The sequence below is a fragment of the Trichechus manatus genome, unplaced genomic scaffold, assembly GCF_000243295.1.
Source record: "Trichechus manatus latirostris isolate Lorelei unplaced genomic scaffold, TriManLat1.0 scaffold00010, whole genome shotgun sequence".
In the NCBI taxonomy this organism is placed as follows: Eukaryota; Metazoa; Chordata; class Mammalia; order Sirenia; family Trichechidae; genus Trichechus; species Trichechus manatus.
Genome location: NW_004443946.1, coordinates 20008551 through 20036031, shown reverse-complemented (window position 1 = coordinate 20036031; position 27481 = coordinate 20008551). Strand labels below are relative to the sequence as shown.

General features: G+C 43.0%; 1 protein-coding gene across 1 annotated transcript in view; it reads left to right on the top strand.

The window, feature by feature from the left end:
• ZFYVE26 (zinc finger FYVE-type containing 26) overlaps positions 1-27481 on the top strand; it is an 88982-nt gene that overhangs the window by 40568 nt on the left and 20933 nt on the right. The window contains exons 23-36 of the mRNA XM_023726312.1: positions 242-346; positions 3191-3313; positions 3687-3863; positions 5327-5573; positions 6751-6849; positions 8912-9063; positions 10505-10641; positions 12584-12615; positions 14007-14143; positions 15464-15684; positions 19118-19265; positions 19520-19729; positions 20581-20799; positions 26163-26360. Coding sequence (XP_023582080.1) covers positions 242-346; positions 3191-3313; positions 3687-3863; positions 5327-5573; positions 6751-6849; positions 8912-9063; positions 10505-10641; positions 12584-12615; positions 14007-14143; positions 15464-15684; positions 19118-19265; positions 19520-19729; positions 20581-20799; positions 26163-26360 — 2205 coding nt within the window. The remainder of the gene's footprint in view (positions 1-241; positions 347-3190; positions 3314-3686; positions 3864-5326; positions 5574-6750; positions 6850-8911; positions 9064-10504; positions 10642-12583; positions 12616-14006; positions 14144-15463; positions 15685-19117; positions 19266-19519; positions 19730-20580; positions 20800-26162; positions 26361-27481) is intronic.

Sequence of the window (27481 nt, the reverse complement as noted above, 5' to 3'; positions counted from 1 at the left end):
GCCATTGCTCCCTGATTATACTTCCAGGATATGTTGTCTTATAATGGGGGTGAGAGTTCACTCTCTTTTCCAAACAGCATTTTCCCCATTTGCTTGAATGCCTCCTCTTTCCTGGCCAGCTCTGACATCCTGACTTTGGGGCAGAGATCCTAGGGATGGCTCATTCCTGGGAACTCTAGTGACTTGTTCATGGAGGGAGAAACTGTAGAGTGGTTTGATAGATTTTCTCGTCTTTCCTTAGATTCTAGCTTTGCAGGCTACCCCAGTGTGGTATGACTGGCAGACCCTGAGGAGCTGTTGTGTTGAGGACCCATCAGCTGTCATGAACATGATTCTAGAAGCAAAGGTACCGTTTTCCTGGGTGGTATTTTCCCTTTTCTCCTCTTTTCAGAGTTGTAGCTTCTCAGCTGGTTGTGTCAACCCCTTTCCACATTATCAATGTCCACATAATTTTCTTATAACTATGCCACATTCTTTTTTTGTTTGTTTTATAATGCTATTTTACTGTGTTTTTAATGAAGGCTTACACAGCAGTTTAAGTTCCCATTCAAAAGTTTCTACACAAGTTGTTCAGTGACAATTGTTCAGTGACAATGAGTGCACATTCTCATTATTTCCATTCTGGTTGTTCTGTTTCCATTAGTCTAGTTTCCCTGTCCCCTTACATCCGCATCTTTATTTTAAAGTAATTGTTGACCTTTTGGTCTCATATAGGTGATTTTTAAAGGAGCACAGTACTTACAGGTAATATTATTTTTTGAGCTGATTTGTTATTTAGCTACAAGGGGACCTTGGGTTCGTTTTGGTTCAAGATTTGAGGAGTATCTCAGGGAAATTGTCTCAGAGAGTTCTCCAGTCTCAACCAGTCTAGTAGGTTGTGTGTGTGTGTGTGTGTGTGTGTGTGTGTCTATGTGTGTTTTAAGGAATTTGAGGTTCTGTCCAACATTTTTCTCTCATTCTATCAGAGTCCATGTATTGTGGCCCTGATTAGGACAGTCGATAGTGGTGGCTGGGCACCATCTAGTTCTTCTGGCCTCAGGGTAGATGAGGCTGTGGTTTGTCCTGTTGCCACATTCTTTTTTTTCTTTTCTTTTTTTTTTTTTTTTTTTTTTTTGGTGAATTTTACCAACATACAGAGAAGTATAGAGAATAATATAATTGACAGTTTTGTACTATCATCAGCTTTTTCACATCTGAACATCATGCTGTATTTGCCAAATACTGATTTTTAAAAAAATCAGAATCACTAAGAGCCCCTAGTATATGTCTTCCCAACATAATTCCCTTCCTTTCTTCCCCAGATACGTTAACTGTTATCCAAAATTTGGTGTTAATATTCTCATACATGTTTTAATACCTAGGTCACATATTTATATACCTCATAACAACATATAGTAGTGTATTTCAGGTTTTCAAACAGGATATTAAAGTTACCGTACTGTATGTGTCTTTCTGCAACTTTTTTCACTGTACAACATTTATTTTTGAGATTTATCCATGTTGTTTATGCTGTTATCATTCTAGTTCATTCATTTCAACTGTTGTGTGATCATTCATTGTATGGAAATACTGCACATTATTTATTCACGCTCCAGTTAGTGGACATTTAGGTTGTTTTCAGTTTTTCATGGTTTAAAGAGGGCTATAACAAACTTTTTTATCTTGACACAGTTCCTTGTGCTTGTACATGAGATTTTCTACACTGTATACATGAGGTATAGAGTGTATACCTAGAGTGGAATTGCTGTGTCATCAAATATGAGCATCCTCACCTTTACTAAGATGTTGCCAATTGCTGTTCAAATTGATTATCCCAGTGTTACTCTCACCTGTAGTTCGTATTGCTCCATATCCTTGTCAACTTTTGGTATTGTTCAGTTTCTCACACTTTTTGCCAGTAGGATGGTATCTCGTTTCTATGTCCATGATTGCTAATGAATTTGAGTATCTTTTCATGTGGTTATTGGCCATTAGAGGAGTTTCTGGGTAGCATAAATGCTTAAGCACTTCGTTACTAACCAAAAAGTTGGCAGTTTAAATCTACCCAGAGGCCTCAGAAGAAAGGCCTGGCTATCTACTTCCAAAAGATCACAGCCATTAAAAACCGTATGGAGTACAGTTCTTAGAACCACATGGGGTTGCCATGAGTCAGAATCAACTTGATGGCAACTGGTTTTGGTTTTCTACTGGCCACTAGAGTGCTAAATAGAATTTTATCTATCTTTTAAGAAGGAATACACCATAGTTCAGAAAATAGATGCTCATTCAGATGTTCATTCATTCAGTAAACATTTGTTGAATGCCTGTTATTTGGTAGGTTCTGTGCTGGATGGTGGCAAAACAATAATAATTAAGCTTAGTCCTTACCCTTGAGCGGCTCACGTTGAGGTGAGCGGGGAGAATGTGAGGCACATTCCTGGGTAATTGCAGTTTAATATATTAACTGACAGAAGTAAGCACAGAATGTGGTGGAAGGGCACCTAATGTAGCCTGAGAAACAGGGAAGCATCCTGAAGCAGGCAGCCCCAGGCAGAGTTGTAGGGAGGGCATTCCAGCATTATAAGCCCTACCATGTTGGAATATTTGGACAAAGCTCTGGGAATTCCATTCTCTGAAACTTTCCTGAGTTCACAAATTGGAGGCAGGAGAAAGCACCTGGTTGGAATCCAACCTCAGAGATGTTTGTTAGGCCTAGGCAGTGCTAGTCTGCCGAATGTTTATTTTTTAATATTGACTTCGTGCCCAACATATTAGACTGGGAAATTTGTGAAAAATCAAAAGTCTGCAACAGTGGGCCTATGTCCTCATGTGGCAACAGTCAGAGCTGAGAAGAAGCTATCTCCTTTGGACAGAATCTTTGCAGTCTTCTCCACTTCTTAAGTGTCCCCAGGGCTGATACCAAGTGTCAGTCGCCATATATCATTTGCTTTTCTTTTTTATAGTGGAGGTAAGAGGAAAATAATATCATTGGCAATCACCCTGCTTCAATCATTTTCTAACTTACCTTGCCACTCTAGTCCTTTGAGTTTATGATCCCATATTAATGTCACAGTGAAGTTCCCATCAGCACTCGTCAAACTTTCCTGGGGCTTTAGCAGACTGGAGGCTGTGCTGAGAAAAATCAGGCAAAAGCTGGATGAGTGACTAGGCAAGTGATTTAAAGGGACTGAAGACATGTGTTTCCTTCCAGGAGTACAGCCTTTGTGAGGAATGGGGCTGCCTATATCCCATTCCAAGAGAACATTTAATCAGCCTACATCAAAAGCATCTTCTTCACCTTCTAGAAAGAGGAGATTCTGAGAAGGCTCTGCAAGTAAGCCTGACTCTTCCCATTTCTCTTTTGGGGAGGGAGAAGTTTAGTCAAATCAGGTGGCTTTTTTCCTGCTAAACCTCATGCAAAGCATTTGCAATCTTGGATCTGCCCCTTTATGTCCTTCAGGAGACCGCTATACTTATCTTGACTAGAAGCTGCCTAGCCCAGCATTAGGTGCCAGATAGGTAGCTAGGTCAGGAGTCTTCCAAACTCTGATCCTGTCAAATCATTGGCACGTTTATGAAGCTACCAGGGTGAAAAATGAATGGAGAGAAGGGGTTAGTCCACGTGTTCCTTTCTCAGATAAAACAAGGCTGGCCTAAGGGGTCTTCTGCAGACCTCACTTTCCTCCTTTACCCTTTTTCTACAACAGCTCCTGCAAAGAATCCGTGACCCCAACATGTGCCTTGAAGTCACAGAGCAGTCTATTGACCAGCACCCTAGCCTGGCTACTTCACACTTCTTGGCCAACTACCTCACCACCCACTTCTGTGGAGAGCTTACTGCTGCCCGACACCATGAAATCCAGGCGCTGTACATGGGCTCCAAGGTAAGGAGGAAAAGGAGGTGTTGGAAAGCATGCCTGAGTGAGAGACTGCTGGCCCAGCCCCCACTTCACAACTTGCTCTTTTAATGGCTCTCCTCCCAGGCCACTGTCATCCTTGGCCTGGTACTTCTGTGCTATATAAATCTTTCTCCTAGCAGCCCACCACATCCTAGCCACAGCCCCCTACGACTTGTCATTCTATTATTTCCCTGCCTCCAAAGTGAATTTTACCTATTCCTCTTAAGTTCTTCGTATGCTTTCCAAGGCATCCGCTCAATCAGTGCTTCCCAATCCTTGTCACATATTAGAATGACCTGGACTTTTAAAAAATAGCAGTGGTTGGCCTCCACCTCAGACCAATTGAAACTGAATCTCTTGGGATGAGGTCTGGATATCTTCCAAAGGGATTCTGATGTGAGGATTGGAAACTACTGTGTGATAAACTAGTCTGTACTAATAGAAAATGGGTAGTTATCTAGGCAATTTGATGAGGTTAATAGGTCCTTACCTTGGATATGTAACCTTGGGGACTCTAATACAAGGAATTACAAGCTAGAGGAAGGTAGGGTGTGGAGAGAGGTGGGACCCTCTGGCACTCTTCTAATTATTCTGATTGGCATCGTATCTATCAAATGGTCCCACATATAGAACTAGTGCTGGGAGCAGCCATGAATGTGACCCCTGGCCCTTTTGCTAAGAGTTAACTACATAAAATGTTCCTGAAGATACACGTTTTTGGGGGTTTTTGTTTGTTTTGCTTTTGCTTTTTGATGCACTGTACTTACATGGGGGAGTCCTTAAGAATAGTTCTTGGCACTGAGCAGAGCCAGTGAACGTATTTCAAGCATAGTGATAACGATCTCTAGAGGGAGATCAGATTCTTCATTTACCTGTGGGACACTGGAGGTGTCAGGTTTAGGCAGTCCATTGACATCACCTTGTATTGCTCATTCTGAGTAAAGCCTCAAACTAACAGAATGGTGCCATTAAGGGTTAGGCAGAGTTCTACCACGCCTGAAGGATTTAGGCCAAGGCTCAGCAAATTACGGCCTGTGGCCAAATCCAGTCCTCATCCTGCTTTTTTACATCAAGTTTTATTAGCACAGGCATACCTGTTAGTTTACCCATTATCTATGGCTGCTTTCATGCTACACTGCCAAAGTTGAATAGTTGTGACAAAGACTGGATGGCCCACAAAGCCTAAAATATTTACTATCTGATCCTTTACAGAAAAGCTCACCCACCCCTCCTCTAGGAGAAGGTAGTTGGAGTACTTCTTGATCACCACCTGGAGAATTTCAGTGGGCATACAGCCTTGCTTCCTAAAAGGCTACTAGTCAGTTTCAGTAGTTGGCTATGAGCCTTTTGGTCTCTAGTACCTCTGTAATTTCCATTAAGAATCTCGAGTTTCTTTCTGCAATTTATGTACTATTTTTCTTTACTCTGTGGATCCACCCCATGAACAGGTTCTGCTGACCCTGCCTGAGCAGCACCAGGCCAGCTATGCCCACCTATGCCCCAGCCCCCTGCTCATGCTGGAGCAGCTGCTGATGAACATGAAAGTGGACTGGGCCACCACGGCTGTGCACACTCTGCACCCACTGCTGGCTGGGCAGGAGATTGGCTTCACCATGGATGATGTTGACTCGCTGCTTTCCAGATACGCAGGAAAAGCCCTGGACTTCCCATACACTCTAAGGGAGAAACGATCAGGTAACTACCAATGAAACGCCTTTTCCCTCCATCCAAGGTGGGATTTTACATGCAGCAAGAAATACCGTGTGCATATGCATTCTTAGTTTTAATCTTCTCCTCTTTTATTGTGTTGAATGGATGGAGAATGATAAGTACATACTTCAGGAGAAAAAGCTCTTTATTATGTAGGAGAGATCTTAGTCTTGCAGGAAGTAGCACCCTAACCAGAATTGAAGAGTGGTAGGTACCCACTAATGAGCCCTGGTGCTGCAAACAAGTGCTCAGGTGCTAACCAAAAGGTTAGTCGTTCAAACCCACCCAGCAGCTCCATAGGAGAAAGACCTGGTGATCTGCTCCCATAAAGTTTACAGCTTAGAAAACCCTATGGGACAGTTCTACGCTGTCATTTGGGGTCACTATGAGTCGAAATCAACTAGACTGCACCTAACAACAACAGATAACCACTGCATGTTTGGTAAAGTAGAGGGTCAGCGAAAAGGAGGGAAACCCCCAATGAGATGGATTGACACAATAGCCACAACAATGGTCTCAAATATATCAAAGATCATGAAGATGGCACAGAACTGAGCAACATTTCATTCTGTTACATATAAGGTCTCCTTGAATCGGAGCTGACAACTAGCAACAACAAATACAGATAACCGCTGCATGCATAATAACATAAATGTTTGGGAAACAAAATATGCTGGAAATGGTCTCTGTCTGGCCTTGATGCAGCGGGTTCTTAAGTGCCATCATTTTATGTTGAGAGTATGCTCTATTCCCAGGGTCACATTAGATATCACTTGTATGTGAGCTGACTCAGCCTTTTCTAGAATGAAGAAAATGAAATAAATATGGGCTGACATTCCCAGCCAGCTCTTTTTCTGACTCCCTACCCTCCAGAGACATCATTTAAATGTCATCTACTTCCCTCTGGCGTTTTTAGATTTATTTGTAAAATCCTAGTGCCTGCTTCATTATCTCATGTGCCTAAACATGGTTTGTATTTCGAAAAGTTTAGGAAACATGCGTGCTATTGGCTTAGAATTTCCTCTGCCATTCTCTTCATACCTAATAGAATCATGGATTGACAATCAGCGGAGCCAACAGGGCTTTAAACTAAATGCCTAACACAGTTAATTAAGATGCGTTTGGTAGAACAGCATTTTGTCAGCGTTTTCTCTCTCTACAGATTCTGTGATTCACCTCCAGGAAACTGTCAGTCAGGTTTCAGACCCTGAGACCTTGACTAGATCACTGTCAACAGAGTTCTCTTCTGCCGCTCCTCCTGGTAAGCATAGGTTCTGAGAGTTACCCATTATATCGTTCAAGCTTGCCTAATTCTGGCTTTCTGATTCTTTTGCGTCTTTTTTCATTTCCAGTTACAACATTCTTATTATTATTTCTTGGTTTGTTCCAGCTTTGTGTATACTAGAGAATTCAACATATTTAGGCCTCGTGTTCATTCTGCCTCCTACATTACAATTAATTATTTATGCCTTTCACCCACACAGGGTACAAGCTCCTTGAGGGCCTCCACCGTGTCCTGGTCACCCTTTTCACCACCCCTCCTCTTCCCAAGCCTCCAGCCCCTCACAGGATGGCTTACACTCAGAAGAAGCTCAGCAGGTGTTTGTTTTGCCAGACGATCAGGGAAACAGGATTCCTGGAATGAGATTTATAACCTTTCTTCTTCTGGGTCTTGCTAAGAGTCACTGTGTTTCTCAGTTCTCTTTCTTTGTGAGCTGCTGGCATTGTTAGTTGACAGAAAAATCTCTTTAGATGCAATAAAGCAAGCACTGTGGCATTTCATGACCATACTTTGAGAATTAGCCATGCTTCATGGATAGCCAGTAGACCTGAGGAGACGGTCAGACTTACAAGTATATGAGTAGTTTCACCCATCTTAATGAGGTACCCTGAGCAGTTTGGATTTTTTCTAGCTTTTTATTATGGAAAATTTACATTATACAGAAATAGAAACATTAATGAAGCCTCACAAACCCACGACCCAAGCATAATAATTATCATCTCATGATGACTGTTCTTGTTTTGTCTATACCCCATCCTTCTACTGAATTTTTTTTTTTTTCTGAGTCTGAAAATATTCTTGTACCAGACTTAATGGTCTGACTGAGACTGGAAGGACCCCAGAAGGCATGGCCCCCAGACTCTCTGTCAACCCAGAACTAAAACCATTCCCGAGGCCTTCAGACAAAGATTAGACTGGACTATGGGACATAAAATGATACTCGTGAAGAGTGTGTTTCTTAGCTCAAGTAGATTCATGAAACTTAAATGGGCAACTCCTGTCCAGAGGTGAGATGAGAAGGCAGAGAGGGTCAGGAGCTGGTTGAATGAACACAGGAAATCAGGGATGGAAAGGAGGAGTGTGCTATCACAGTATGGGGAGAGCACTTAGGGTCACATAACAATGTATGTGTAAATTTTTGTCTGAGAGACTAACTTGAATTGTGAATTTTCACTTAAAGTACAACAGTAAAAAAAACCATTTAAGCATATAATTTAAAGAAAATTCTTGTATGCGTTTTACTTTTTTTGTTTGTTTTTTTATTGTGCTTTAGGTGAAAGTTTACAGAAAGTTTAGTTTCTCATTAATTAATACACAAATTGTTTTGTGACATTCTACTGGATTATTTTGAAGCAAATCCTAGACATCATATCATTTCATTATAAATATTTCAGTATATATCTCTAAAACATAAGGACTTTTATGAAACAAAACCAGAACACCATTATTGTATCTAAAAACAAATTGGCAATGATCCCTTATTATTATCAAATAGCCAGTCAGTATTCTAATTGTCTCAGTTATATCATAAAGATTTCTTTACAGTTGGTTTTTCTAGAAACAAGATCTAAATAATTTCCAGCATGGCATTTGGCAGAAATATCTGTTACATTTCTTTTAATCAGTAGGTTCCCTTACCGTTTCTTTCTTTTTCATATGTCTCTTTGATTTCTGGGGGAAATGAGATAATTTGTCCTATAGAGTTTCCCACATCCTGGACTTCCCTGATTGCCTCCCTATGATAATTTGGGCCTCTGTTCCCTGTATTTCCAGTAAACTGATAGATCTAGAGGCTTGACTTGATTCAGACGTGATATTTTTTGATAAGTACACCTGATAGGTGGTGCTGTATGCTTCCATCAGGGGGCACACAAGGGTCAGTTGTCTGTCTTTTGTGATGCAAACAGCAATTGATGATCTTTAATTGGATCCATTATTTCATGAAGGGTTTGCAAAATGGTGATAACTTTATCATTCCGTCTTCATTTACTAGCTGAAGTATTTATCAGCTTTTATTCTTATCTCTGGCTCTGATCCCCAGGCATCGCCATTGTACATTCCCCAAGCCGGAGGGAGAAGAGTCAGCTCCCACTGGAATTTGTGCCCCCAGCAACACCCCCTGCTAGGCACCAGTGGGTACCAGATGAGACTGAGAACGTCTGCATGGTCTGCCGCAGAGAGCACTTCACCATGGTAAGCAGCGTCTATATCCAGCTCTACCAGCAAGAGATATTCATGAGCCTGAGTTTATAGGCACCTCTTGTCCTCAAGAAGATACTGGTATTTTCAGAACTGTCAAGCCTAGAACTTTGGGTTTATCTTCAACCTGACCATAATGTAGTTTCTGGATTCAGACATGTAGTAGATGCCCTCAGGTAGCCTTAAATTTAAAATCTTTGCCATTCTCATGAAATAACTAATAAGAGACAATGTGGTATAGCAGGAGTCACCCAAGGTCTGGAGACCTTGTTTCTAGTTCTCATGTCTTTCAGAATGAGACAGGTAACCTGGTAGTGGTTATACGCTCTGGTCTGGAGAGAGAGGACCTGGATTCAGATCCTGGCTCTGCCTCTTACTAACAACGTGACTATAAACGTTTTCAGTCATTTCAAATACTTGCTTATAAACTATGTAATACCAAAAATTAAACCAGTTGCCATTGAGTGAATTCTGACTTATGGCAACCTCGTGTTTCAACATAGAACTATGCTCCATAGAGTTTTCAATGGGTTGTGATCTTTCAGAAGTAGATTGCCAGGCCTTTCTTTCGTGACACCTGTGAGTGGATTCAGATTGCTAACCTTTCACTTAGGAGCGGAGCGTGTAACCATTGCACCACTCGTGGAGCTGTTAGGACTTAATACTATAACAAGTATTTGCAGACTTAACATAGTATGCTAACTCACTGGCATGTTAACTCAGTGCTGATGAAAACGATGTAACTTCTTTGCATCTGTTTCTTCCTTATCTATAAAAGAGGTGTAATTCTTCTATGAACCCTACCTAACCCACTGCCATTGAGCTGATTCTAACTCATAGTGAACCTATAGGACAGAGTAGAACTTCCTCATAGAGTTTCCAAGGCTGTAAATTTTTACAGAAGCAGACTGCAGGCTGGTAGGTTCAAACCGCTGACCTTTGCGTTAGTAGCCAAGCGCTTAACCACTGCGATACCAGGGCTTCTCATCAACCCCGCAGGATTCTTATTATGTAATCAGGCGGTACTTTTAAAAGCACTTTGAAAAATGGCACTTTTCATCATCATCAATACCATGTAGAAATGTGATCCTTATCAGCTGTGAAAGTCACTTCTTCCCATTATTTTTTGCTATGTCTTCACATGTTGCCTCCACAGACAGGAAGAACTTGTTCCAGGAGCTATTGCAAGACTATCCATGACTTGGGCACCTTTACCCTTAGCTGAGAGATACCTTAAGATGTCAGCTTCTTGAGGGCAAGGACTGTTGTGCTGTTTTTCGGTAGAGTCCCATAAGCCTTATGTTCTCTGATTACATAATAAGCCACAGGTAGCTAATACCAAGTGCGAATGGGTTGATGACAGGTATACTCATAGTTCCTGCAGTCTCACCTTCTCTTCCTCTCTCTTCCTTCTCTTCCTGATGACACCCCTCAGTTTAACAGGCGTCATCACTGTCGCCGCTGTGGTCGGCTAGTGTGCAGTTCCTGCTCCACTAAGAAAATGGTGGTGGAAGTCTGCCGAGAGAAACCTGCTCGTGTGTGTGACCAGTGCTATAGTTACTACAGCAAAGAGTGAGTGTCCTGCAGCAGGGCTGCTACTGTCGTTGACCACTGCACTTTCCCACCCATCCGTACACTCCAGGAGGCCTCACTGTAGGGAGCATTTCAAATCTGGGATAATCACAGAAACTTTTAATTTACCCCATTCACAAAGAAATGGTATTAGCTTTGCAGTGAAATGTTTGTAGACCGATCTTAGTCTGAGAAACTACTAAGGGAGAAAGTAGGGGTAAGAGGAAGCCATGTTTGGTGTTCAGGACTCTTACCTGATGCTGTCTCTGAGATTAGGACATTTGGTTCTTCAGCTCTTCCCCTAAATCAGGCCATCGATCTTAGTCCATCAACAGCCTCACCTGTTTTCCAGCCACTCTTGCTTCAGTGATCCCAGCTGGACTCAAAGGCACATGTTCACACCCACTGAATGTTTGGGCATCGCACACGTCAGATGTCATCCAGGCAGTCATCCTGGCTTATTATCCACAATGAGACGAGCCGCCACACTCTCCTATTCAGAGTTCACCTGGCACGAATTTCAGAAACTACTCATTCCTCTGGCAAGACAGATCAAGACCATGTTTTGCTAGCTCAGTGCTACTCAGTTTTTTCCACTACTTCTAGCAGCCAGGGAGGATGAACTAAGACTCCTAGGGCATCTGGGAATATGGGCCAAAGCAACTATTCAAAAGCAAAATTGCATTGAATTCTCCATGTTTTGCTTAATGATTTAAATAGATTTTACATTCTGCTCAATAGCAGTTTTGTGTTTGTTTTAATATGGACATTTTTGTCATTATTTACCATGATGATTACTGATAGGATAGGAGGACACGCCATGCTTATTGTATAGTTTCTATGAGTCTGGGGTGGGGCAGAGGGGATTACCAACACTCCATACTGCTGAAATTTGAAATGAGCAGTTAGGTTGTATTAACTGAAATTCTTCTTTTAACAATCACTCAGGAGTAATCACTTTGCCCTCTAGGAGCTCTCATTTTAGTGGGGAGACAACTGACGAACAGACCACAAGGCAGTGGATAGGTACAGTGGTGGGAGGCACTCACTGCTTAGCCTGGAGAGTCGGAGCTTCTTGGAAGTGGAGGCACCTGGTCTGAGCCTTAGAAGATGAGTTAATAGGAAAAGAAGCCAAAAAAGAGCATGCCCAGAAGTGGGAGTAACAACTGCAAAGGTTGGGGCGGGAGAAAATGTGGATCGTAGGAGGGACTGTGATGGTAGGTGACAGGCTAAAGTTCAGGCCAGCGTACCCTGGACTTAGTGGCTGGCAGCTGAGCAGGGAGGACTTAGGCACTGGCACAAAGGCTCAAGGTTTGCTATCTGGCAGCAGGGGCTGGGGTTGACCAGCAGGCTGCTGCTATGGGTGCTAGACTGGGCTCTGGCTTATGGCATTGCGACTTAGGGCTCAGTGATACTAACTGAAGCTGACCAAGGCCAGTGGCAGAGGAGGAAGGATTTATATGTCTTGAGCAGAGATCATGGGTGGCAGGAGATGGCCTCGAGAGGTAGCCAGTCCAGATCATAAAGGGTTTTGTCTGTTGAACTGGGAATGTGGGATTTTTTTTTTTTTTTTTTACCTTGAAGAGCTACCAAAGCATTTTAAGCAGGAGCATAACATGACCAAATTTGCATTTTAGAAAACTTGCTATAGCTGCAAAGTAGAGAATAGGTTGACAGAATTAGAGAGAACAGTTGGGAAGCGATTGGAAAGACTCCAGGAATAAATGATGAGGGCCATCATGGAGGAGATGGAGATTTATGAGATGGAATGGACAGGACCTGGTGAATGACGGGCAGTGACAGGTGAGAGAGGGAGGAGTCTTGGGTGATTCTCTAATGTCTTAGTTGGTAACAGAGTGAATATTAATGCTATACACTAAGCTAGAATACAAAGAGGAGGAGGAGTGATTGAGGCATTTAATTTTTCTTTCTCTGTTTCCAGTATACCAGAGGAGAATCCAGGGCAATCAGAAGGTAAGACTGAATCAGATTCTCTGAGACTCTATTTATATACGCAGGTTGGCTCTATCTTCAGTGTTTCAGCTATAACTGATACACTCAGTGGCAACGTGACCCAACTTTTTTGTCAAAGAAAATCGTTGATATTTCTACCTGCCTGTTTTCCCTAAAGGACTTCATATTAATCTATCACACCAGCCATTAGCTTCTAGCATTATGAAGCAAGCAACCAAAGAAACGCCCTTCATCCCTGTTAATTGGCCTAATAAAGTGTTTAGTGCTTCTGTTACTACCTCTTAGTTCATTGCATAGTACCTGAGGTCTTAAAAGTTTGCAAGCAGCTATCCAAGGCATGATGACAATTGGTCACTATTTGCCTGGAGCAACAGAGGAAGAAGGAGAGTCAGGAATAGGTGGAGGAAATGGAATGCGTGGCTAATTGCATCCATGAAGAACTGCCTCCTTTGCCGTGAGACCGGAAGAACTGGATGGTGCCTGGCTACCATTACTGAACATTTTGATCAAAGATTCTATAGAAGAATCCTGATCAAAAGAGGGGAAATACAGAACAGAATTTCAAATTTTCATGGACTCCACTGGAGCCAAGGGGGCTGGACAAACCCCTGAAACTATTGCCCTGAGATAATCTTTAAACCTTAAACCAAAAATATCCCAAAGCCTTCTTAAAACCAAATAATAGTTTAGCTTAACTAGTGAAAAATTTCTGCCTTAAATATTATGCTCATTATGAACAAAGTGACAACAGCAACTCAGAAGATGAAATAGGAACCTTAGGGAACAGGGACTTTATACTAATGGGGAGGAAAAACTCAGAAAAGGAGGGTGAGAATGATTGCACAACTCGAAAAATATAATCCATGTCACTGAATTGTACATGTAGAAATGGGTTGAATTGGTGTATGTTTTGCTGTGTATATTCTCAACAACAACAAAATAAAATTAACAACAACAGCAAAGAAAGATCCTTAACTTTTAGTAGGTTATTTTTTATTTTTTCTTTCTAGGTTACCCTATCCTACCACCTGGTGTTACTCCTTCCTTCTAGACAGCCACTATTAACAATTTGGTCTATATCCTTCACAGCAGGTTATTTCTTAGAGTAGTAGTGATTCAGCCCTCCGTTTGGGAAGCAAGAACCTTTCAGGGTTTCTCATGTGAAGTACCAGGGTTGTATGACAAACATTATAACGCTCATCCCAGGTCTGTGCCTGGGGAAGAGTGTTTGAGATGCCTAATGGGGTCTCCTAAAGGAAACAAAAGGGACCAAGGAGAGGGAAAGGGAGCACTAAGATGGTATCTACCTGTAGCTTACCCCAGCTCACTGGACTGGGCTAGACTGGGCTGCCAGCCAGTGACTGACAGATGAATGGCACTTCTCTTCTCAGCAACAGACAGCTCCAAGAGTGAAAGCCCTCCATTCTCAGCTGTGGTAAGAGTCCCCAAAGCAGCTGAGCTGGAATGGACTTTGGATCTGAACGAGGAGGAAAACGAGCTGGTGCGGAGTGAATTTTACTATGAGCAGGTAACAGCAATAAAATATCACAGTCATTTGAGTGCCCTCATGATGATAAAGGAGTCCTTGGATACAGCGAACAGTTGAACAGCTGACTACTAACTGAAAGGTTGGAGGTTCCAACCCACCCAGAAGTGCCTCGGAAGAAAGACCTGGCGATCTGCCAGGGAAAAGTCATAGCCTTGAAAACGCTATTGAGTGCAGTTCTTTTCTGCACACATGGGGTTGCTATGTGTCAGAATCGACTTGATGGCAACTGTAAATGAACAAGGCATGGAAAGAAATTTACGTATACATGAACACAGTCTGAGACACGTAAACAATTCTAAGGCGGAAAGTGAGGAACATCTTGGAAAATACACAAGGCAGGTGAGGGTTGTGGAAGGTCAGAAGAAATCAGGGAAGGCTTCATGGAAGGGGTAGCGTTTAAAATGAGCCTTGGAAGAATGGTAAGATTTCCACAAGCAGAGATTAGGAGGCTGTGAGGGGAGTGATGATGGGGAAGTACAGAACTAAAGCATCTGTGTAAAGAAAGGCACAGTGTCAAAACATTGCAGGGCATGACTGGGGAATTTGAAGTTGTTCAATTTGGAAGGAATGTAATAAATTGATAGGGAGGGAGTAAAACATTGGATTGGAAAGGGCTTCACGTATAAAACCAAAAAAACCCGTTGCCGTAGAGTTGATTCCGACTCACAGCAACCCTATAGGACAGTGTAGAACTGCCCCATAGGGCTTCCAAGGAGCTGCTGGTGGATTCAAACTGCCGACCTTTTGGTTAGCAGCCATAGCTCTTAACCACTGTGCCACCAGGGCCCCACTGTACAGGGCCTTGAATTCTGGGGTAAGGCATATGTGCAGGGTAGGCATCTGGAACCTATGAAAGGTTTCTGAACAGAGGAACAGAATGGTAAGAAATATGGTGTAGGAACTAACAGCAGTATATCCAGTGGCTTGAAGCAGAGACTGCTCCAGGTGGTCAGATAGTGAGGTGACTGTCATAGTCCCCCCGAGAATAATGAGGGCCTGCACTAGTGGTACAGGAGACTGGAAAAAAGGGGGGCCTACCAACAGTCTCAAAAGGTAGGCAACACATGGACACAGCCACCTTCCCAGTAAGGTGACAAAACCTAGCACCCAGAGCTGTGGCAGTGCTACTTAGAACGTCTGAAATGTGTTTAGTTCCACTTCCACTTCTGCTTTGCTGTGGAATTTTGGCTCTTTCTGCCAGTGAAATGGGAAGACTAATTCCTGCCCCCCAGCAGCATTTGAAGAACGCTTTGCTCCCTGAGCTCACTGTGTCTTTCTGTCTCTTTGCACCCTGGCCAGGCCCCCAGCGCCTCCTTGTGCATTGCCATCCTGAATCTGCACCGGGACAGCATTGCCTGTGGTCACCAGCTTATTGAGCACTGCTGCAGGCTGTCCCAGGGCCTCACCAACCCAGAGGTGGATGCAGGGCTGCTCATAGACATCATGAAGCAGCTGCTCTTCAGTGCTAAGATGATGTTCGTCAGGGCGGGCCGGAGTCAGGACTTGGCTCTTTGTGACAGGTATTTGTAAATTCGTCTCCATTCTTCTACATGATGATAATTTCTCTCCATGGGCCCTGGTGGTGCAGTGGTTAAGTGCTCAGCTGCAAACCAAAAGGTTGGCTCTTCAAACCCACCAGCAGCTCCATGGGAGAGAAGACCTGGCGATCTGCTCCCATAAAGATTACAGCTTAGGAAACCCTATGGGGCAGTTCTACTCTGTCACATGGGGTCGCTATGAGTCGGAATCGGTTCAGTGGCACACACAACAACAACAATTTCTATCCAGCTTCTTTTTCTGATCCCACTGTGATGTTTCATTTCATAACCCTCTCTGACAAAGTATGCTGAAATGTCTTGCATCTCAGTTTGATGTTGATGAAATGCTCAGTTGCCAAATCCCAAGTGTCTTCTCTCACTCTAATCAGATGGCCTGTGTCCTTGTCTTTCCTGGAGTGGATCCTCAAAGCGGTGTTTTCTCTAGACATCCGGTCAGAAAGAAAGTAAAGACTTCGGTGAATTTGTAATTAGAAGCAATGTAGGGGAGCACTGTCTGGCTTCAAAGTAAACGTCCAATGTCCAGTGCTTCAGCTTGAGTAAAACTCTGCATCAGTCTTGACAAAATTCGGACTGTAACCTCAGGGAGTTCTTTATAAATAAAGAAATAGGTGTATATTAAGTAAAGTTTTAAAAATAATCACAAAAGTAACTAAAAATCTACCAAGTTACCAAAAAGAGAGGGAAAGAAAGGGAAAAAACAGAAACCATTTCATAAAGCAGAAAATAGAAAACAATGGAAGTGTGGAAAAAGATTTAAAAGCAAAAATAAAAATAGAGACCAAATATATCTCAAATATCAGTCAAACTAAATGAGATAAAATCTACGTATTAAAGGAAAAGATACTCAGATTGGAGAAAAAAACAAATTTAACATTGAATCCTGGACTTCCTTTAAAATCTAATATGTTGTTAGGTGCTGTCGAGTCGGTTCTGACTTATAGTGACCCTATAGGACAGAGTAGAACTGCCCCATAGGATTTCCAAGGAGCAGCTGGTGGATTTGAACTGCCGATCTTTTGGCTAGCAGCCGAGCTCTTAACCACTATGCCACCATATCCACTTCAGGCTAAGGTAGCAGAAATAAAGAATGTCCTCACTTCAGTGGGATTCTCACCCACCCCAATGTGTCCTGGGCTTCTCTGGCAGTTTACAGCAGTGAATTCAAATTACACATTCTTTGTCCCCCAGCTGGGATTCAGATATGCCCACTGCCAGGAAGCCTTGCCCTAGATGGAGAATCCTTGCCTCTGTGTGGCCAGTTTGCTGATGGGAATGGACTCATCTCTCATGTACTTTGGTGTGCACATCAGTTAAGAACCTCTGGCTTGCAGAATACTTTCTGATAGACATGAAAATTAAATGAATGAATGAATTGAGTAAATGTATGCTTTAAAAAACTCACACCACCTATTTCAAATGTTTTCTTTTTCTAAATACACAAATATATTATGGTACTGAATTTGCTTTTACATGCTATCCAGTTGCTGTTGAGTCTATTCTGACTCATGGCAACCCCACATATGTCAGAGTAGAACTATGATTCGGCAACCCCGTGTATGTCAGAGTAGAACTATGATTCATAGGGTATTCAATGGCTGATTTTGCAGAAGTGGATTGCCAGAGCTTTTTTCCAAGGTACCTCTTGGTGGACTCGAACCGCCAACCTTTTGGTTAGCAGCTGAGCACGTTAACAATTTGCACCACACAGGGACTCAACTCATCTGTACTAGGTTGAGAATCACTGATGTACACAATCCCTTTCCAGGGAGACTGATGGACAAGTCAGACTCCCCAGAGTTTTTTGCTGGAATTACGAGACAAGATTCGATAACATAGGGTGTAGGTTTGTTTCAGGCAGCACTAGACAGAATGATACAGCCGTCTGGGCTCTGTCTTTATAAGGATTTTGCGTTCGTCAGGTATCTCAAGGTAAGATCAAAGAAGGTGACCCTAGTGGGTTGTAACAAGGGCTCATTCTTAGCCCAGGGAGAGGACATCCGCTCCAGGAGACTAGCATCCAAGTGAAGGGCCAGGATACTCCTGCGCAGCAGCACCTTCAGGAAGTGGTGGTAGCGTGACCTCTGTACTAAGCAGGAGTGCAGGCCGTCGATACAGTCTCTCTGCTCTCTTACAAGAAGTAGGGCTCATTCAAAGGACCAAAAAGCAAATGGGTGACTTCAACATTCAGTATGAAAGCCTTGCCTCAAATAGAAGGCCTGAGCATCCCTGTACCAAGTATTAATATCAAAGGTTTAATGAGTGCTGGAAAGGTTCCAGGCACTATTCGAAGCCCTTTTACTTGAGTTATTATTAACCAAACCAAACCCATTGCTGTCGAGTCAATTCTGACCCATGGCAACCCTATAGGACAGAGTAGAACTGCCCCCATAGGGTTTCCAAGGAGTAGCTGGTGGATTCGAACTGCTAGCCTTTTGGTTAGCAGCCATAGCTCTTAACCACTGTGCCAGCAGGGCTCCTGAGTTATTATTGCAGATGAGGAGATTGAGGCATAGAAAGATTAACTATCTTGCCCAAGGTCATAGAGCTACTGATGGAGCTACAATTCAAAGCAGTCTGACTCCAGAGCCTTCATGCATAGTCTCTTTGCCATGTGCCTCTCACTTCTCATTATCACATTTCACAGTTGAAAATGAAATAAACTTTTAAACAGAAACTATCCTTAGTAAAAGGTCCCTTGGTGCCACAAACTACGTGCTCTTTTTGAGTGCGTTTAATCTCTTTTTCTAACTCTAATACCCTTTCATCATATTGAGATACTAAGTTGTATTTTTCCTCATTCATTTTTGCTAAGGATTCACCTATAGCTTGTAGAATATTTACAACATCTTGCTCTTCATTTTCTTCTGAAACTTTTAACACCATCTGTTCAAGAAAACCATACAACTGAATTTTGACAAATAACTTTGCTGAAGTTGCTCATTTTCAAACAATTTATTTAAATTCTCTCGCTCTTCAACTGTTAACAGAAATTTCTTTACTAACTCAGTAATCTGTTCTTTAAGGCTAACATCCCCTGCTTTTTTGAGACAGAAGAGCTTCAAAATCGCTGCTCAACTGGCTTTTTTCTGAACTCAGTTTATTATTTTCATCATAAAGTGACTTCACTTCAGATGACAGTGCTTCCTGGTCTTGATAGAAATTACAAACCTAAAGGGTTACGGTTCAAACCCACCCACCAGTGCTGGGGAAGAAAGGCCTGGCACTCTGTTTCTGTAAAGATTACAGCCAAAAAAAAACACTATGGATCAGTTCTACTCTGCAACACATAGGGTTGCCATGAGTCAGAATTGACTCGATGGCAACGGATTTGGTCTGGTTTATGCTTAGTGAGAGTCTATGGAGGCTCATTGCTGTGCCCTTTTCCTCCCCTTAGCTACATCAGCAAGGTGGATGTACTGAATATTTTAGTTACTGCTGCCTATCGCCATGTGCCATCCCTGGATCAGATCTTGCAGCCAGCTGCAGTAACCAGACTACGGAACCAGCTTTTGGAAGCTGAGTACTACCAGCTGGGCGTTGAGGTGAGGCAGAAACAAAGCTTATCTCTACCCCACTGTAATGAAGTGCTGTTGTCTAGCCTTGCAGACAGGTATTGCCAACTCTCAGTTGTCCTTGGCCCTGGGGAAGTATCTAGGGCACAGATGTTTTGCATGTATGGGAGTGATGGCAGGTGGGGGTTTGGGGAGGTGGCTGGCAGCAGGGAGACAAAGTAGGTCTTTGCGAGCTCTCGGGCCTGGTGTAAGTATCTCTCACTAAGAAGAAGTTTTTCCTCCAGGTCTCCACAAAGACTGGACTTGATTCCACTGGGGCATGGCACGCTTGGGGCATGGCCTGCCTCAAAGCTGGGAACCTCACTGCTGCACGGGAGAAGTTCAGCCGCTGCCTGAAGCCCCCTTTTGACCTCAATCAGCTGAGTCATGGCTCAACGCTGGTACAGGATGTGGTTGAATACCTGGAGTCCACAGCAAGGCCCCTTGTGTCCTTGGTAAGAGTACAGCAAAGTGCCACTTGGGGGGAGTATGATCAAGCACAGTAGGCCCTGGGGAAAGGATCAGCTTCAATTCAGCTGATCATATCAGTCCTGGCTAAGAGTGTACCAGGCTTATATTTTGTTTTTTTCCGTTACATATACAGTGAAGCCTGTGAGAGTCAGAACTCGACAGGACTGCTTTGTTTTTCTGAGTCTTGCAAGTTTTCCTCCTTTTGACAGGGAGCAGTCTTCACCACTTTTCTATTGCTCATTTTAGTGGAAAATATTTGAGTTTTCCTTTTCTGACAGGTTTCCACCTTACACAGGTTCCAGCTTTTACAGATTTTACTGTAGTTAGATAAGTATATGTATATTTTTAAGTAACTCTCTACAATTAGATAAGTAATACAGAGTCAAGTTTTTTTTAAAGAAGAAAGAAACCAAATTAAAGTATTTTTTTAAAAAGATAAAAATTATTTGTAATCCTGGTTAAAGAACAAAAGAAAGCTCATTGCTGTCGAGTCGATTCTGACTTACAGAGTAAAACTGCTCCGTAAGGTGTTCTTGGCAGTAATCTTTATAGAATCAGATTGCCAGGCCTTTCTTCTGTGGTACCACTGGGTGAATTTGAACTCAAACCGTTTGTGCCACCCAGGTACCTTAATCCCATACCCAGGCTTAATTAGTATTAAGGTTTTGGTGAATTTTCTCCATTATGTTTGTGAATGACATTGGAATTGTACAGCATTACAATATATAGAATTTTGTATCCTGCCTGAACATGTTTTCACATGGTTAAATATTCTTTGAAAGCATAGAACTTACTGAGTTCCACTTTTCCCATGCACTCTCTCCTTTCCTGTCAGCAAGATGATGATTACTTTGCCACCTTGAGGGAGCTGGAAGCTACCCTGCGGACCCAAAGTCTCTCCCTAGAGGTGATTCCTGAGGGAAAGATCATGCACAACACCTACTACCAAGAATGCCTGTTCTATCTGCATAACTATAGCACCAACCTGGCCATCATCAGCTTCTACATGAGGCACAGCTGCCTGCGGGAAGCCCTGCTGCACCTCCTGAACAAGGTGGGACACAGGGACACAGCTCTCAAAGGCCAGTGCCTGCCTTACCCACCTAGCTTGAATCACTCAGCTTTAAGGGGAGGGGAGTGCGATATGGAAACATGGAGCTGTGGGATCATCTCTCAGGTCAAAATGGAAAACTCCGTCTACACAGTCATTATCCAGTGGGTGTGTGACAAGTCTTCACCTGGATTCCAAATCACCCTTTTGACTGGCAGTGAGGAATTTCCCTCCTCCCCACAAAGCAGAATCAGACAGTAGTTAAGAGCATAGACTCTGGCGGGAGATGCTTGGTTTGAGTCCTGTATGACCTTGGACAAATTACTTAACTTCTCTTGACCTCAATTTGCCTCATCTGTAAAATAGATCTAATCATAGCACTTAATATATAGGATTATAAACCAAACCCAAACCCATTGCTGTTGAGTCGATTCTGACTCATAGCAACCCTGTAGAACAGAGTAGAACTACCCCGTAGAGTTTTCAAGGAGCAGCTGATGGATTTGAACTGACGACCTTTTGGTTAGCAGCCAAACACTTAACCACTGTACCACTAGGGCCCCTATAGGACTATAGTGAGGGTTAAATGAGTCAATATTTGTAAAGTACCTAGAATAGCGAGTGCCTCCTAGAAAACTCTCCATGTGTGTTAGCTATTATGACTTTTTGGAATACATTAATGCTGACAGAATTTTTTTAAGTAAATATTTCTTATTTTTATTTATAAATACCATCATATTGAACACTCACTGTAATGTCCTAGGCATATTACTACATGCTTTGTGATCTTTAAAAAGCAAAATTGTAAATAATATGCAACAAACAGGTAATACCTACCCAAAGTATACTGTGGTTTGGAATTTCCTTGTGAATTTCATTCCATTTGTAGTGGGAAGGAGTTCTTGAACTGCAAACCATAGTAGAGAGATCAGAAGAGAATTCGTCCTTTGAAGAAGTCGTCATAGAAAGTGTGCTAGCAGACAAAGCAAATGGAGTGAAATAGAGCTTGGAGCAGAGAGCTGACAGAGGATGAGGGAAAGGAAGAGTGTGGTGTCTAAGGAGAACTAGGACCCAGGGACAAACGCAAGAAGAGGATCCTTTACCCTTGTCCTAGTTCTTTTCGTCTCCCGCCACACCTGTTGACTCTGTTGCTGGTCTGCTCAGAATTGTTACTACAGGGCCAGGAAGCACCCGTGACACAGATCCCATATCAGGGCTCCAAATATCTGGCAAAAGGAGAACGGGCTCTATTTTTTTTTTGTTTGTTTGTTTGTTTTTAGCGGAGGATGCTCTACTTTTTTTCTTCTCACTGTTTCTGCCCTCCTTCCCTGGAGGCCGAGGCACTACTGAAGTACTTTTTGGAGCCATTGTTGAGCAGAAGTCAGGACTGTTTTACCATGACCCTTTGGTATTCTTTTTTTCATGTGAATGTTCCATGATAACTTTCTGAGGAATTTTGTACCGGATTTTAAATATGAAGTTAAAAGAACTCAAGGTATACTTTAATTTCAGTCTGCTGCCTTAATTCAAAATGGCATCCAATGGAAGTTTACAAATAGACCTATCTTTTAGGATTGCTCCAAGCGAGCTCACTGGTTTACAGAGTTGTGGCAACCATCCTCTACAGGACAGTATAAGGGAAGTGTTTTCATTACTGCCTTAGCTACTAACTGTCTTAGCTAATGTCTTAGTCATCTAGTGCTGGTATAAAAGAAATACCACAAGTGGATGGTTTTAACAAAGAGAAGTTTATTTCCTCACAGTCAGAGTAGGCGGTAAGTCCAAATTCCGGGCGTCAGCTCCAGGGGAAGGCTTTTTCTCTCTGTCAGCCTTCTTGTCTTCAGTGTTCCCCCAGACTAGGAGGTTCTCTGTGCAGGGACCCCGGTCCCAAGGGCGCACTCTGCTCCCAGCACTGCTTTCTTGATGGTATGAGGTCCCCAACTCTCTGCTTGCTTCCCTTTCCTTTTATCTCTTGAGAGATAAAAGGTGGTGCAGGCCACATCCCAGGGAAACTCCCTTTATGTTGGATCAGGGATGTGACCTGGGTAAAGGTGGTGTTACAATCCCACCTTAATCCTCTTTAACATAAAATTACAATCACAAAATGGAGGCCAACCACACAATTCTGGGAATCATGGCCTATCCAAATTGATACACACATTTTTGGGGGGACATAATTCAAACCATGACAGCTAATAACCAGGCCTCAAGAGTGATGTAGAAGTTATATGATTTTGGAGTTGAGCAATAAGAAAACTAAAGCAGGGGGAAGTGGTTTGTGCAATTTAGGGTGGGATGCCCACGAAGGGTGACATTTGAGTAAAGACCTGAAGGAGGTGAGGGAGTAAGCCATGCAGATGGGGGTGTGGACAAGCAGGCCAGGCAGAGGGAGTAGCAAGTGCAAAGGCCAGGGTGGCTGGAGCAGAGTGAGCTGGGGAGAGAGTAGCAGTAGACGAGGTCAGAAAGGTAACAGAGTTGTGACTTTTTTTCCTTTTCCACAGTTTCCAAATGAGTTTTGAGGTAAAGCTGCTTCTCCCAAGCACACATTACAAATGGAAACCACCCAGTCTCTTCCCTGTCTCTGAGGACTGTGGTCCAGAGAGCTAAGCTGCTTATTCATTTATCTTGGTATAAGCTGACTACAGCATTGGCTCTGCTTTGCATTTGTCTGAGCTAGGAGAAAAGCCTCGTTTTTTTATCTCCTGTAATCACAATTACCCTTGGACCAAAATATCTTACATTTGTTCTCAAGGAGGTAGGAAGAGCAGAAAAAGCACTGTGGAGATTATGTCTGAATACCAAGAGCACAGAAGGTATTGTGTTCCTAGCCTTATTCCTTGCCCTTTTCGCCACTTTGCCCACCACACTGCCCCCAGGATAAACTTTCCAAAACACAAATGTTACTGTTGTTAGCTGCCTTCCAGTTGGCCCCTGACTCATGGTGACCCCACACACAACAGAACAAAAGTCTGTCTGGTCCTACGCCACCCCCATGATGGGTTGTCAGTCAGATCGTTGTGATCCATAGGGTTTTCACTGGCTGATTTTCAGAAGTACATTGTCAGGCCTTTCTTCCTAGTCCATCTTAGTCTGGAAACTCCTCTGAAAGCTGGTCAGCATCGTAGCAACACATAAGTCTCCACTGACAGACAGGTAGTAGCTGTGCATGAGGTTTGAGTGGGAATCAAACCCTCATGGAGGACGAGAATTCTACCACTGAACAACCAATACCTCATTATTTATTAAATAGCCAGGGACTATTCTGGGAACTAGGGATATAGCAGTGAAAAAAACAGACAATAATATCTACCTTCATAAAATTTACATCATAGTAGAGAGAGAGAGAGACAATAAACAAGGTAATAAAATATATAGTGCTGGTGAAGAGTAATAAGAAAAGTAAAGCAAGTTGGGGGTCTGACTTGTGCGATTTTGGGTAGGATGCCCAGGAAAGGAGACATTTGAGTATAGACCTGAAGGAGGTAAGGGACTAAGTCATACAGATAGGGGTGTGGACGGGCAGGCCAGGTAGAGGGGGTAGCAAGTGCAAAGGCCATGGTGGCTGGAGCAGAGTGAGCTGGGGAGAGAGTAGCAGCAGATAAGGCCTCACAAAAGTAACAGAGGCCATGTCACGCAGGGCCTTGTAGACTTGTGAGGACTTGGGCTTTTCCACTGAGTGGGAAGAGAAACCACTGGAAGATTTTGAACAGAGGGGTAACATGATCTGACTTATATTCTAACAAATCACTCAGGTTGATTTTTTGGCATTAGACAAAAGGAACGCAGGGGTGAAAGATGGTAGACCAAGGAGGAAACTGTTGTGATAATCCAGTCAAGACGTGATGATGGCTTGGGTCAGACTGATAGCAGTGGAGTTGGTGAGAAATGGTCAGATTTTAGATGTATTTCGGTGGTAGGGCCAACACAATTGGCCAGTGAATTTGATGTTGGGGTATGAGGGAAAGAAGGGCTCTAAAGTTTTTTACCTGAACAACTAGAAGAATGGAGTTGCCATCTACTAAAAAAGGGAAGATTGCAGAAAAAGTAGGTTTGTAGGAAACAGTCAGTATTGGATGTATTATTAGATACCCAAGAGGAAATTTTTTGTTGTTGTTGTGCTTTAAGTGAAAGTTTACAATTCAAGTTAGTCTCTCATACAAAAATTTATACATACATTGTTATGTGACCCTAATTGCTCTCCCTATACTATGACAGCACATTCCTCCTTTCCACCCCTGATATCCTGTGTCCATTCAACCAGCTACTAGCCCTCTCTGCCTTCTCATCTCACCTCCGGACAGGAGCTGCCCATTTAGTCTCATGTATCTATTTTAGCTAAGAAGCACACTCTTCACGAGTATCCTTTTATGTCCCATAGTCCAGTCTAATCTTTGACTGAAGAGTTGGCCACAGGAGTGGTTTTAGTGCCGGGGTTCCTCCAGTCTCAGTCAGACCAGTAAGTCGTCTTTTCACTAGAATTTGAGTTCTGCACCCCACTTTTCTCTTGCTCCAACAGGAACTCTCTGTTGTGTTCCCCATCAGGGCGATCATTGGTGGTAGCTGGGCACCATCTCGTTCTTCTGGTCTCAGGCTGTTGTAATCTCCTGTTTATGTGGCCCTTTCTGTCTTTGGGCTAATGCTTTCCTTGTGACTTTGGTGTTCTTCATTCCAAGAGGAAATACTGAGTAGGCAGTTGATATAAATTGGGTATGTACTTCTGGAGTTCAGGAAGAAGGAACAAGCTGGAGATACAGATTTAGGCATCATCAACAAATGGATAATATTCCATGAGACTAAATGAAATCACCAAGAGAATATTGATAGGAAAGAGAACAGGTTCCTCCTAAACCCTGGAGAGATTAGGAGGAATCAGCAAAAGAGACTGAGAAGGAGTAGCCAGAGAAGTAGAAAGAAACCCTGATGTCCTGGAAGTCAAATAAAGAAAGATTTTCAAGAAGGAGGAAACCATCAGGTGTATCAAAAGTTACTAATAGGTGAGATGGAACGAGGACCAAGAATAGACTGTTGGATGTAACAGTATAGAGGTCTTTGGTGACCCGAGGGCAGTTTCAGTAGAGTTGTGGGCACAAAAGCTAGATTAGAGTAGGCTCAAGGGGAAATCACAGGAGAGAAATTGGAACAGTACCAAGTGTAGATAACTCTGTCAGGAGCTTTTCTGTAAAGGGAAAGAAGTGGAGCAGTTGCTGGACGGGGATTCTCTTAAGGTATCTGTGATGCACAAAAGGTTCAGAAGTACTGCTTTGGGGAAGATGTAGAAGGGTTGTGAGTGGAAGGAAATTCAGAGTGAATCCCAGACATCAGTGACAGACTCAAGACTTCTAACTTCTCGCCTTGCCCTTCTCTAGGAGAGTCCTCCAGAAGTCTTCATAGAAGGCATTTTCCAGCCGAGCTATAAAAGCGGGAAGCTACATATTTTGGAAAACTTGCTAGAATCCATTGATCCAACCTTGGAAAGCTGGGGAAAGTATTTGATTGCAGCCTGCCAACATTTACAGAAGAAGAACTACTACCACATTCTGTACGAGCTGCAGCAGTTTATGAAGGTAACAGCAGCCCCATCGTGCCTTCTGCTGTGTCACAAACCCCCTGCCATGCAGTGAAGGAAGAGGAAAGGGGGCTGCGCAAGATGAAGGAACAAGACTTCATTTGATCCCTGGCCTTGCTCTTTGACAGACCCTAGAATAAATCCATGTTGTTCTCTAGCATTGTTAAATAATAACTAGGATTTCCATCCTAAAGAGGTAAACTTTAATCTTGTCAGTAGTGGCATTCTTCAGAATCCAATGATGTAAAGGTACAAATGAGGTATGTGGTAGTTTGAAGGTAAGCAAGAGGCATGAATGCAAAATTCATGAGGAACAGTGGAAAACTAAGTGAAGATGCCTGACGGGGGAACAAGTTTCTCCCAGTCTACCTGAGGGTTGCCAATAACTAGATCACAGAGAAACTGAATTATTCAAAGCCAAAGCAAGAGTGAAGACCAAAAGTTGGAGAATCAGAAGGATCCTTTTTTTATGTTTTTTCCCCCATACAAAAATTTATACATACATTGTCATGTGACTCTCATTGCCCTCCCCATACTGTGACAGCACACTCCTCCTTTCCACCCCGGATTCCCCATGTCCATTCAAACAGCTCCTAACCCTCTCTGCCTTCCCATCTCACCTCTGGACAGAAGCTGCCTGTTTAGTCTCTTGTATCTACTTGATCTAAGAGGCACATACCTCACAAGTATCACTTTATGTCCCAGAGTCCAGTCCAATCCCTGTCTGAAGACTTGGCCTCGGAAATTGTTTGAGTTCTGGGCTGACAGAGAATCCAGGGGCCATGCTTTCTGGGGTACTTCCAGTCTCAGACCATTCAGTCTGGTCTTCTTAGTAGAATTTGAGTTCTGCACCCCACCTTTCTGCTGCTCCATCCGGGACTCTATTGTGTTCCTTGTCAGGGCAGTCATTGGTGGTAGCCGGCCACCATCTAGTTCTTCTGGTCTCAGGCTGATGAAGTCTTTGGTTTATGTGGCCCTTTCTGTCTCTTGGGCTACAACTTTCCTTGTGTCTTTGGTGCTCTTCATTCTCCTTTACTCCAGGTGGTTGGGACCAATTGATGCATCTTAGATGGCCGCTTGCAAGCTTTTAAGACCCCAGACACCACTCACCAAAGTAGG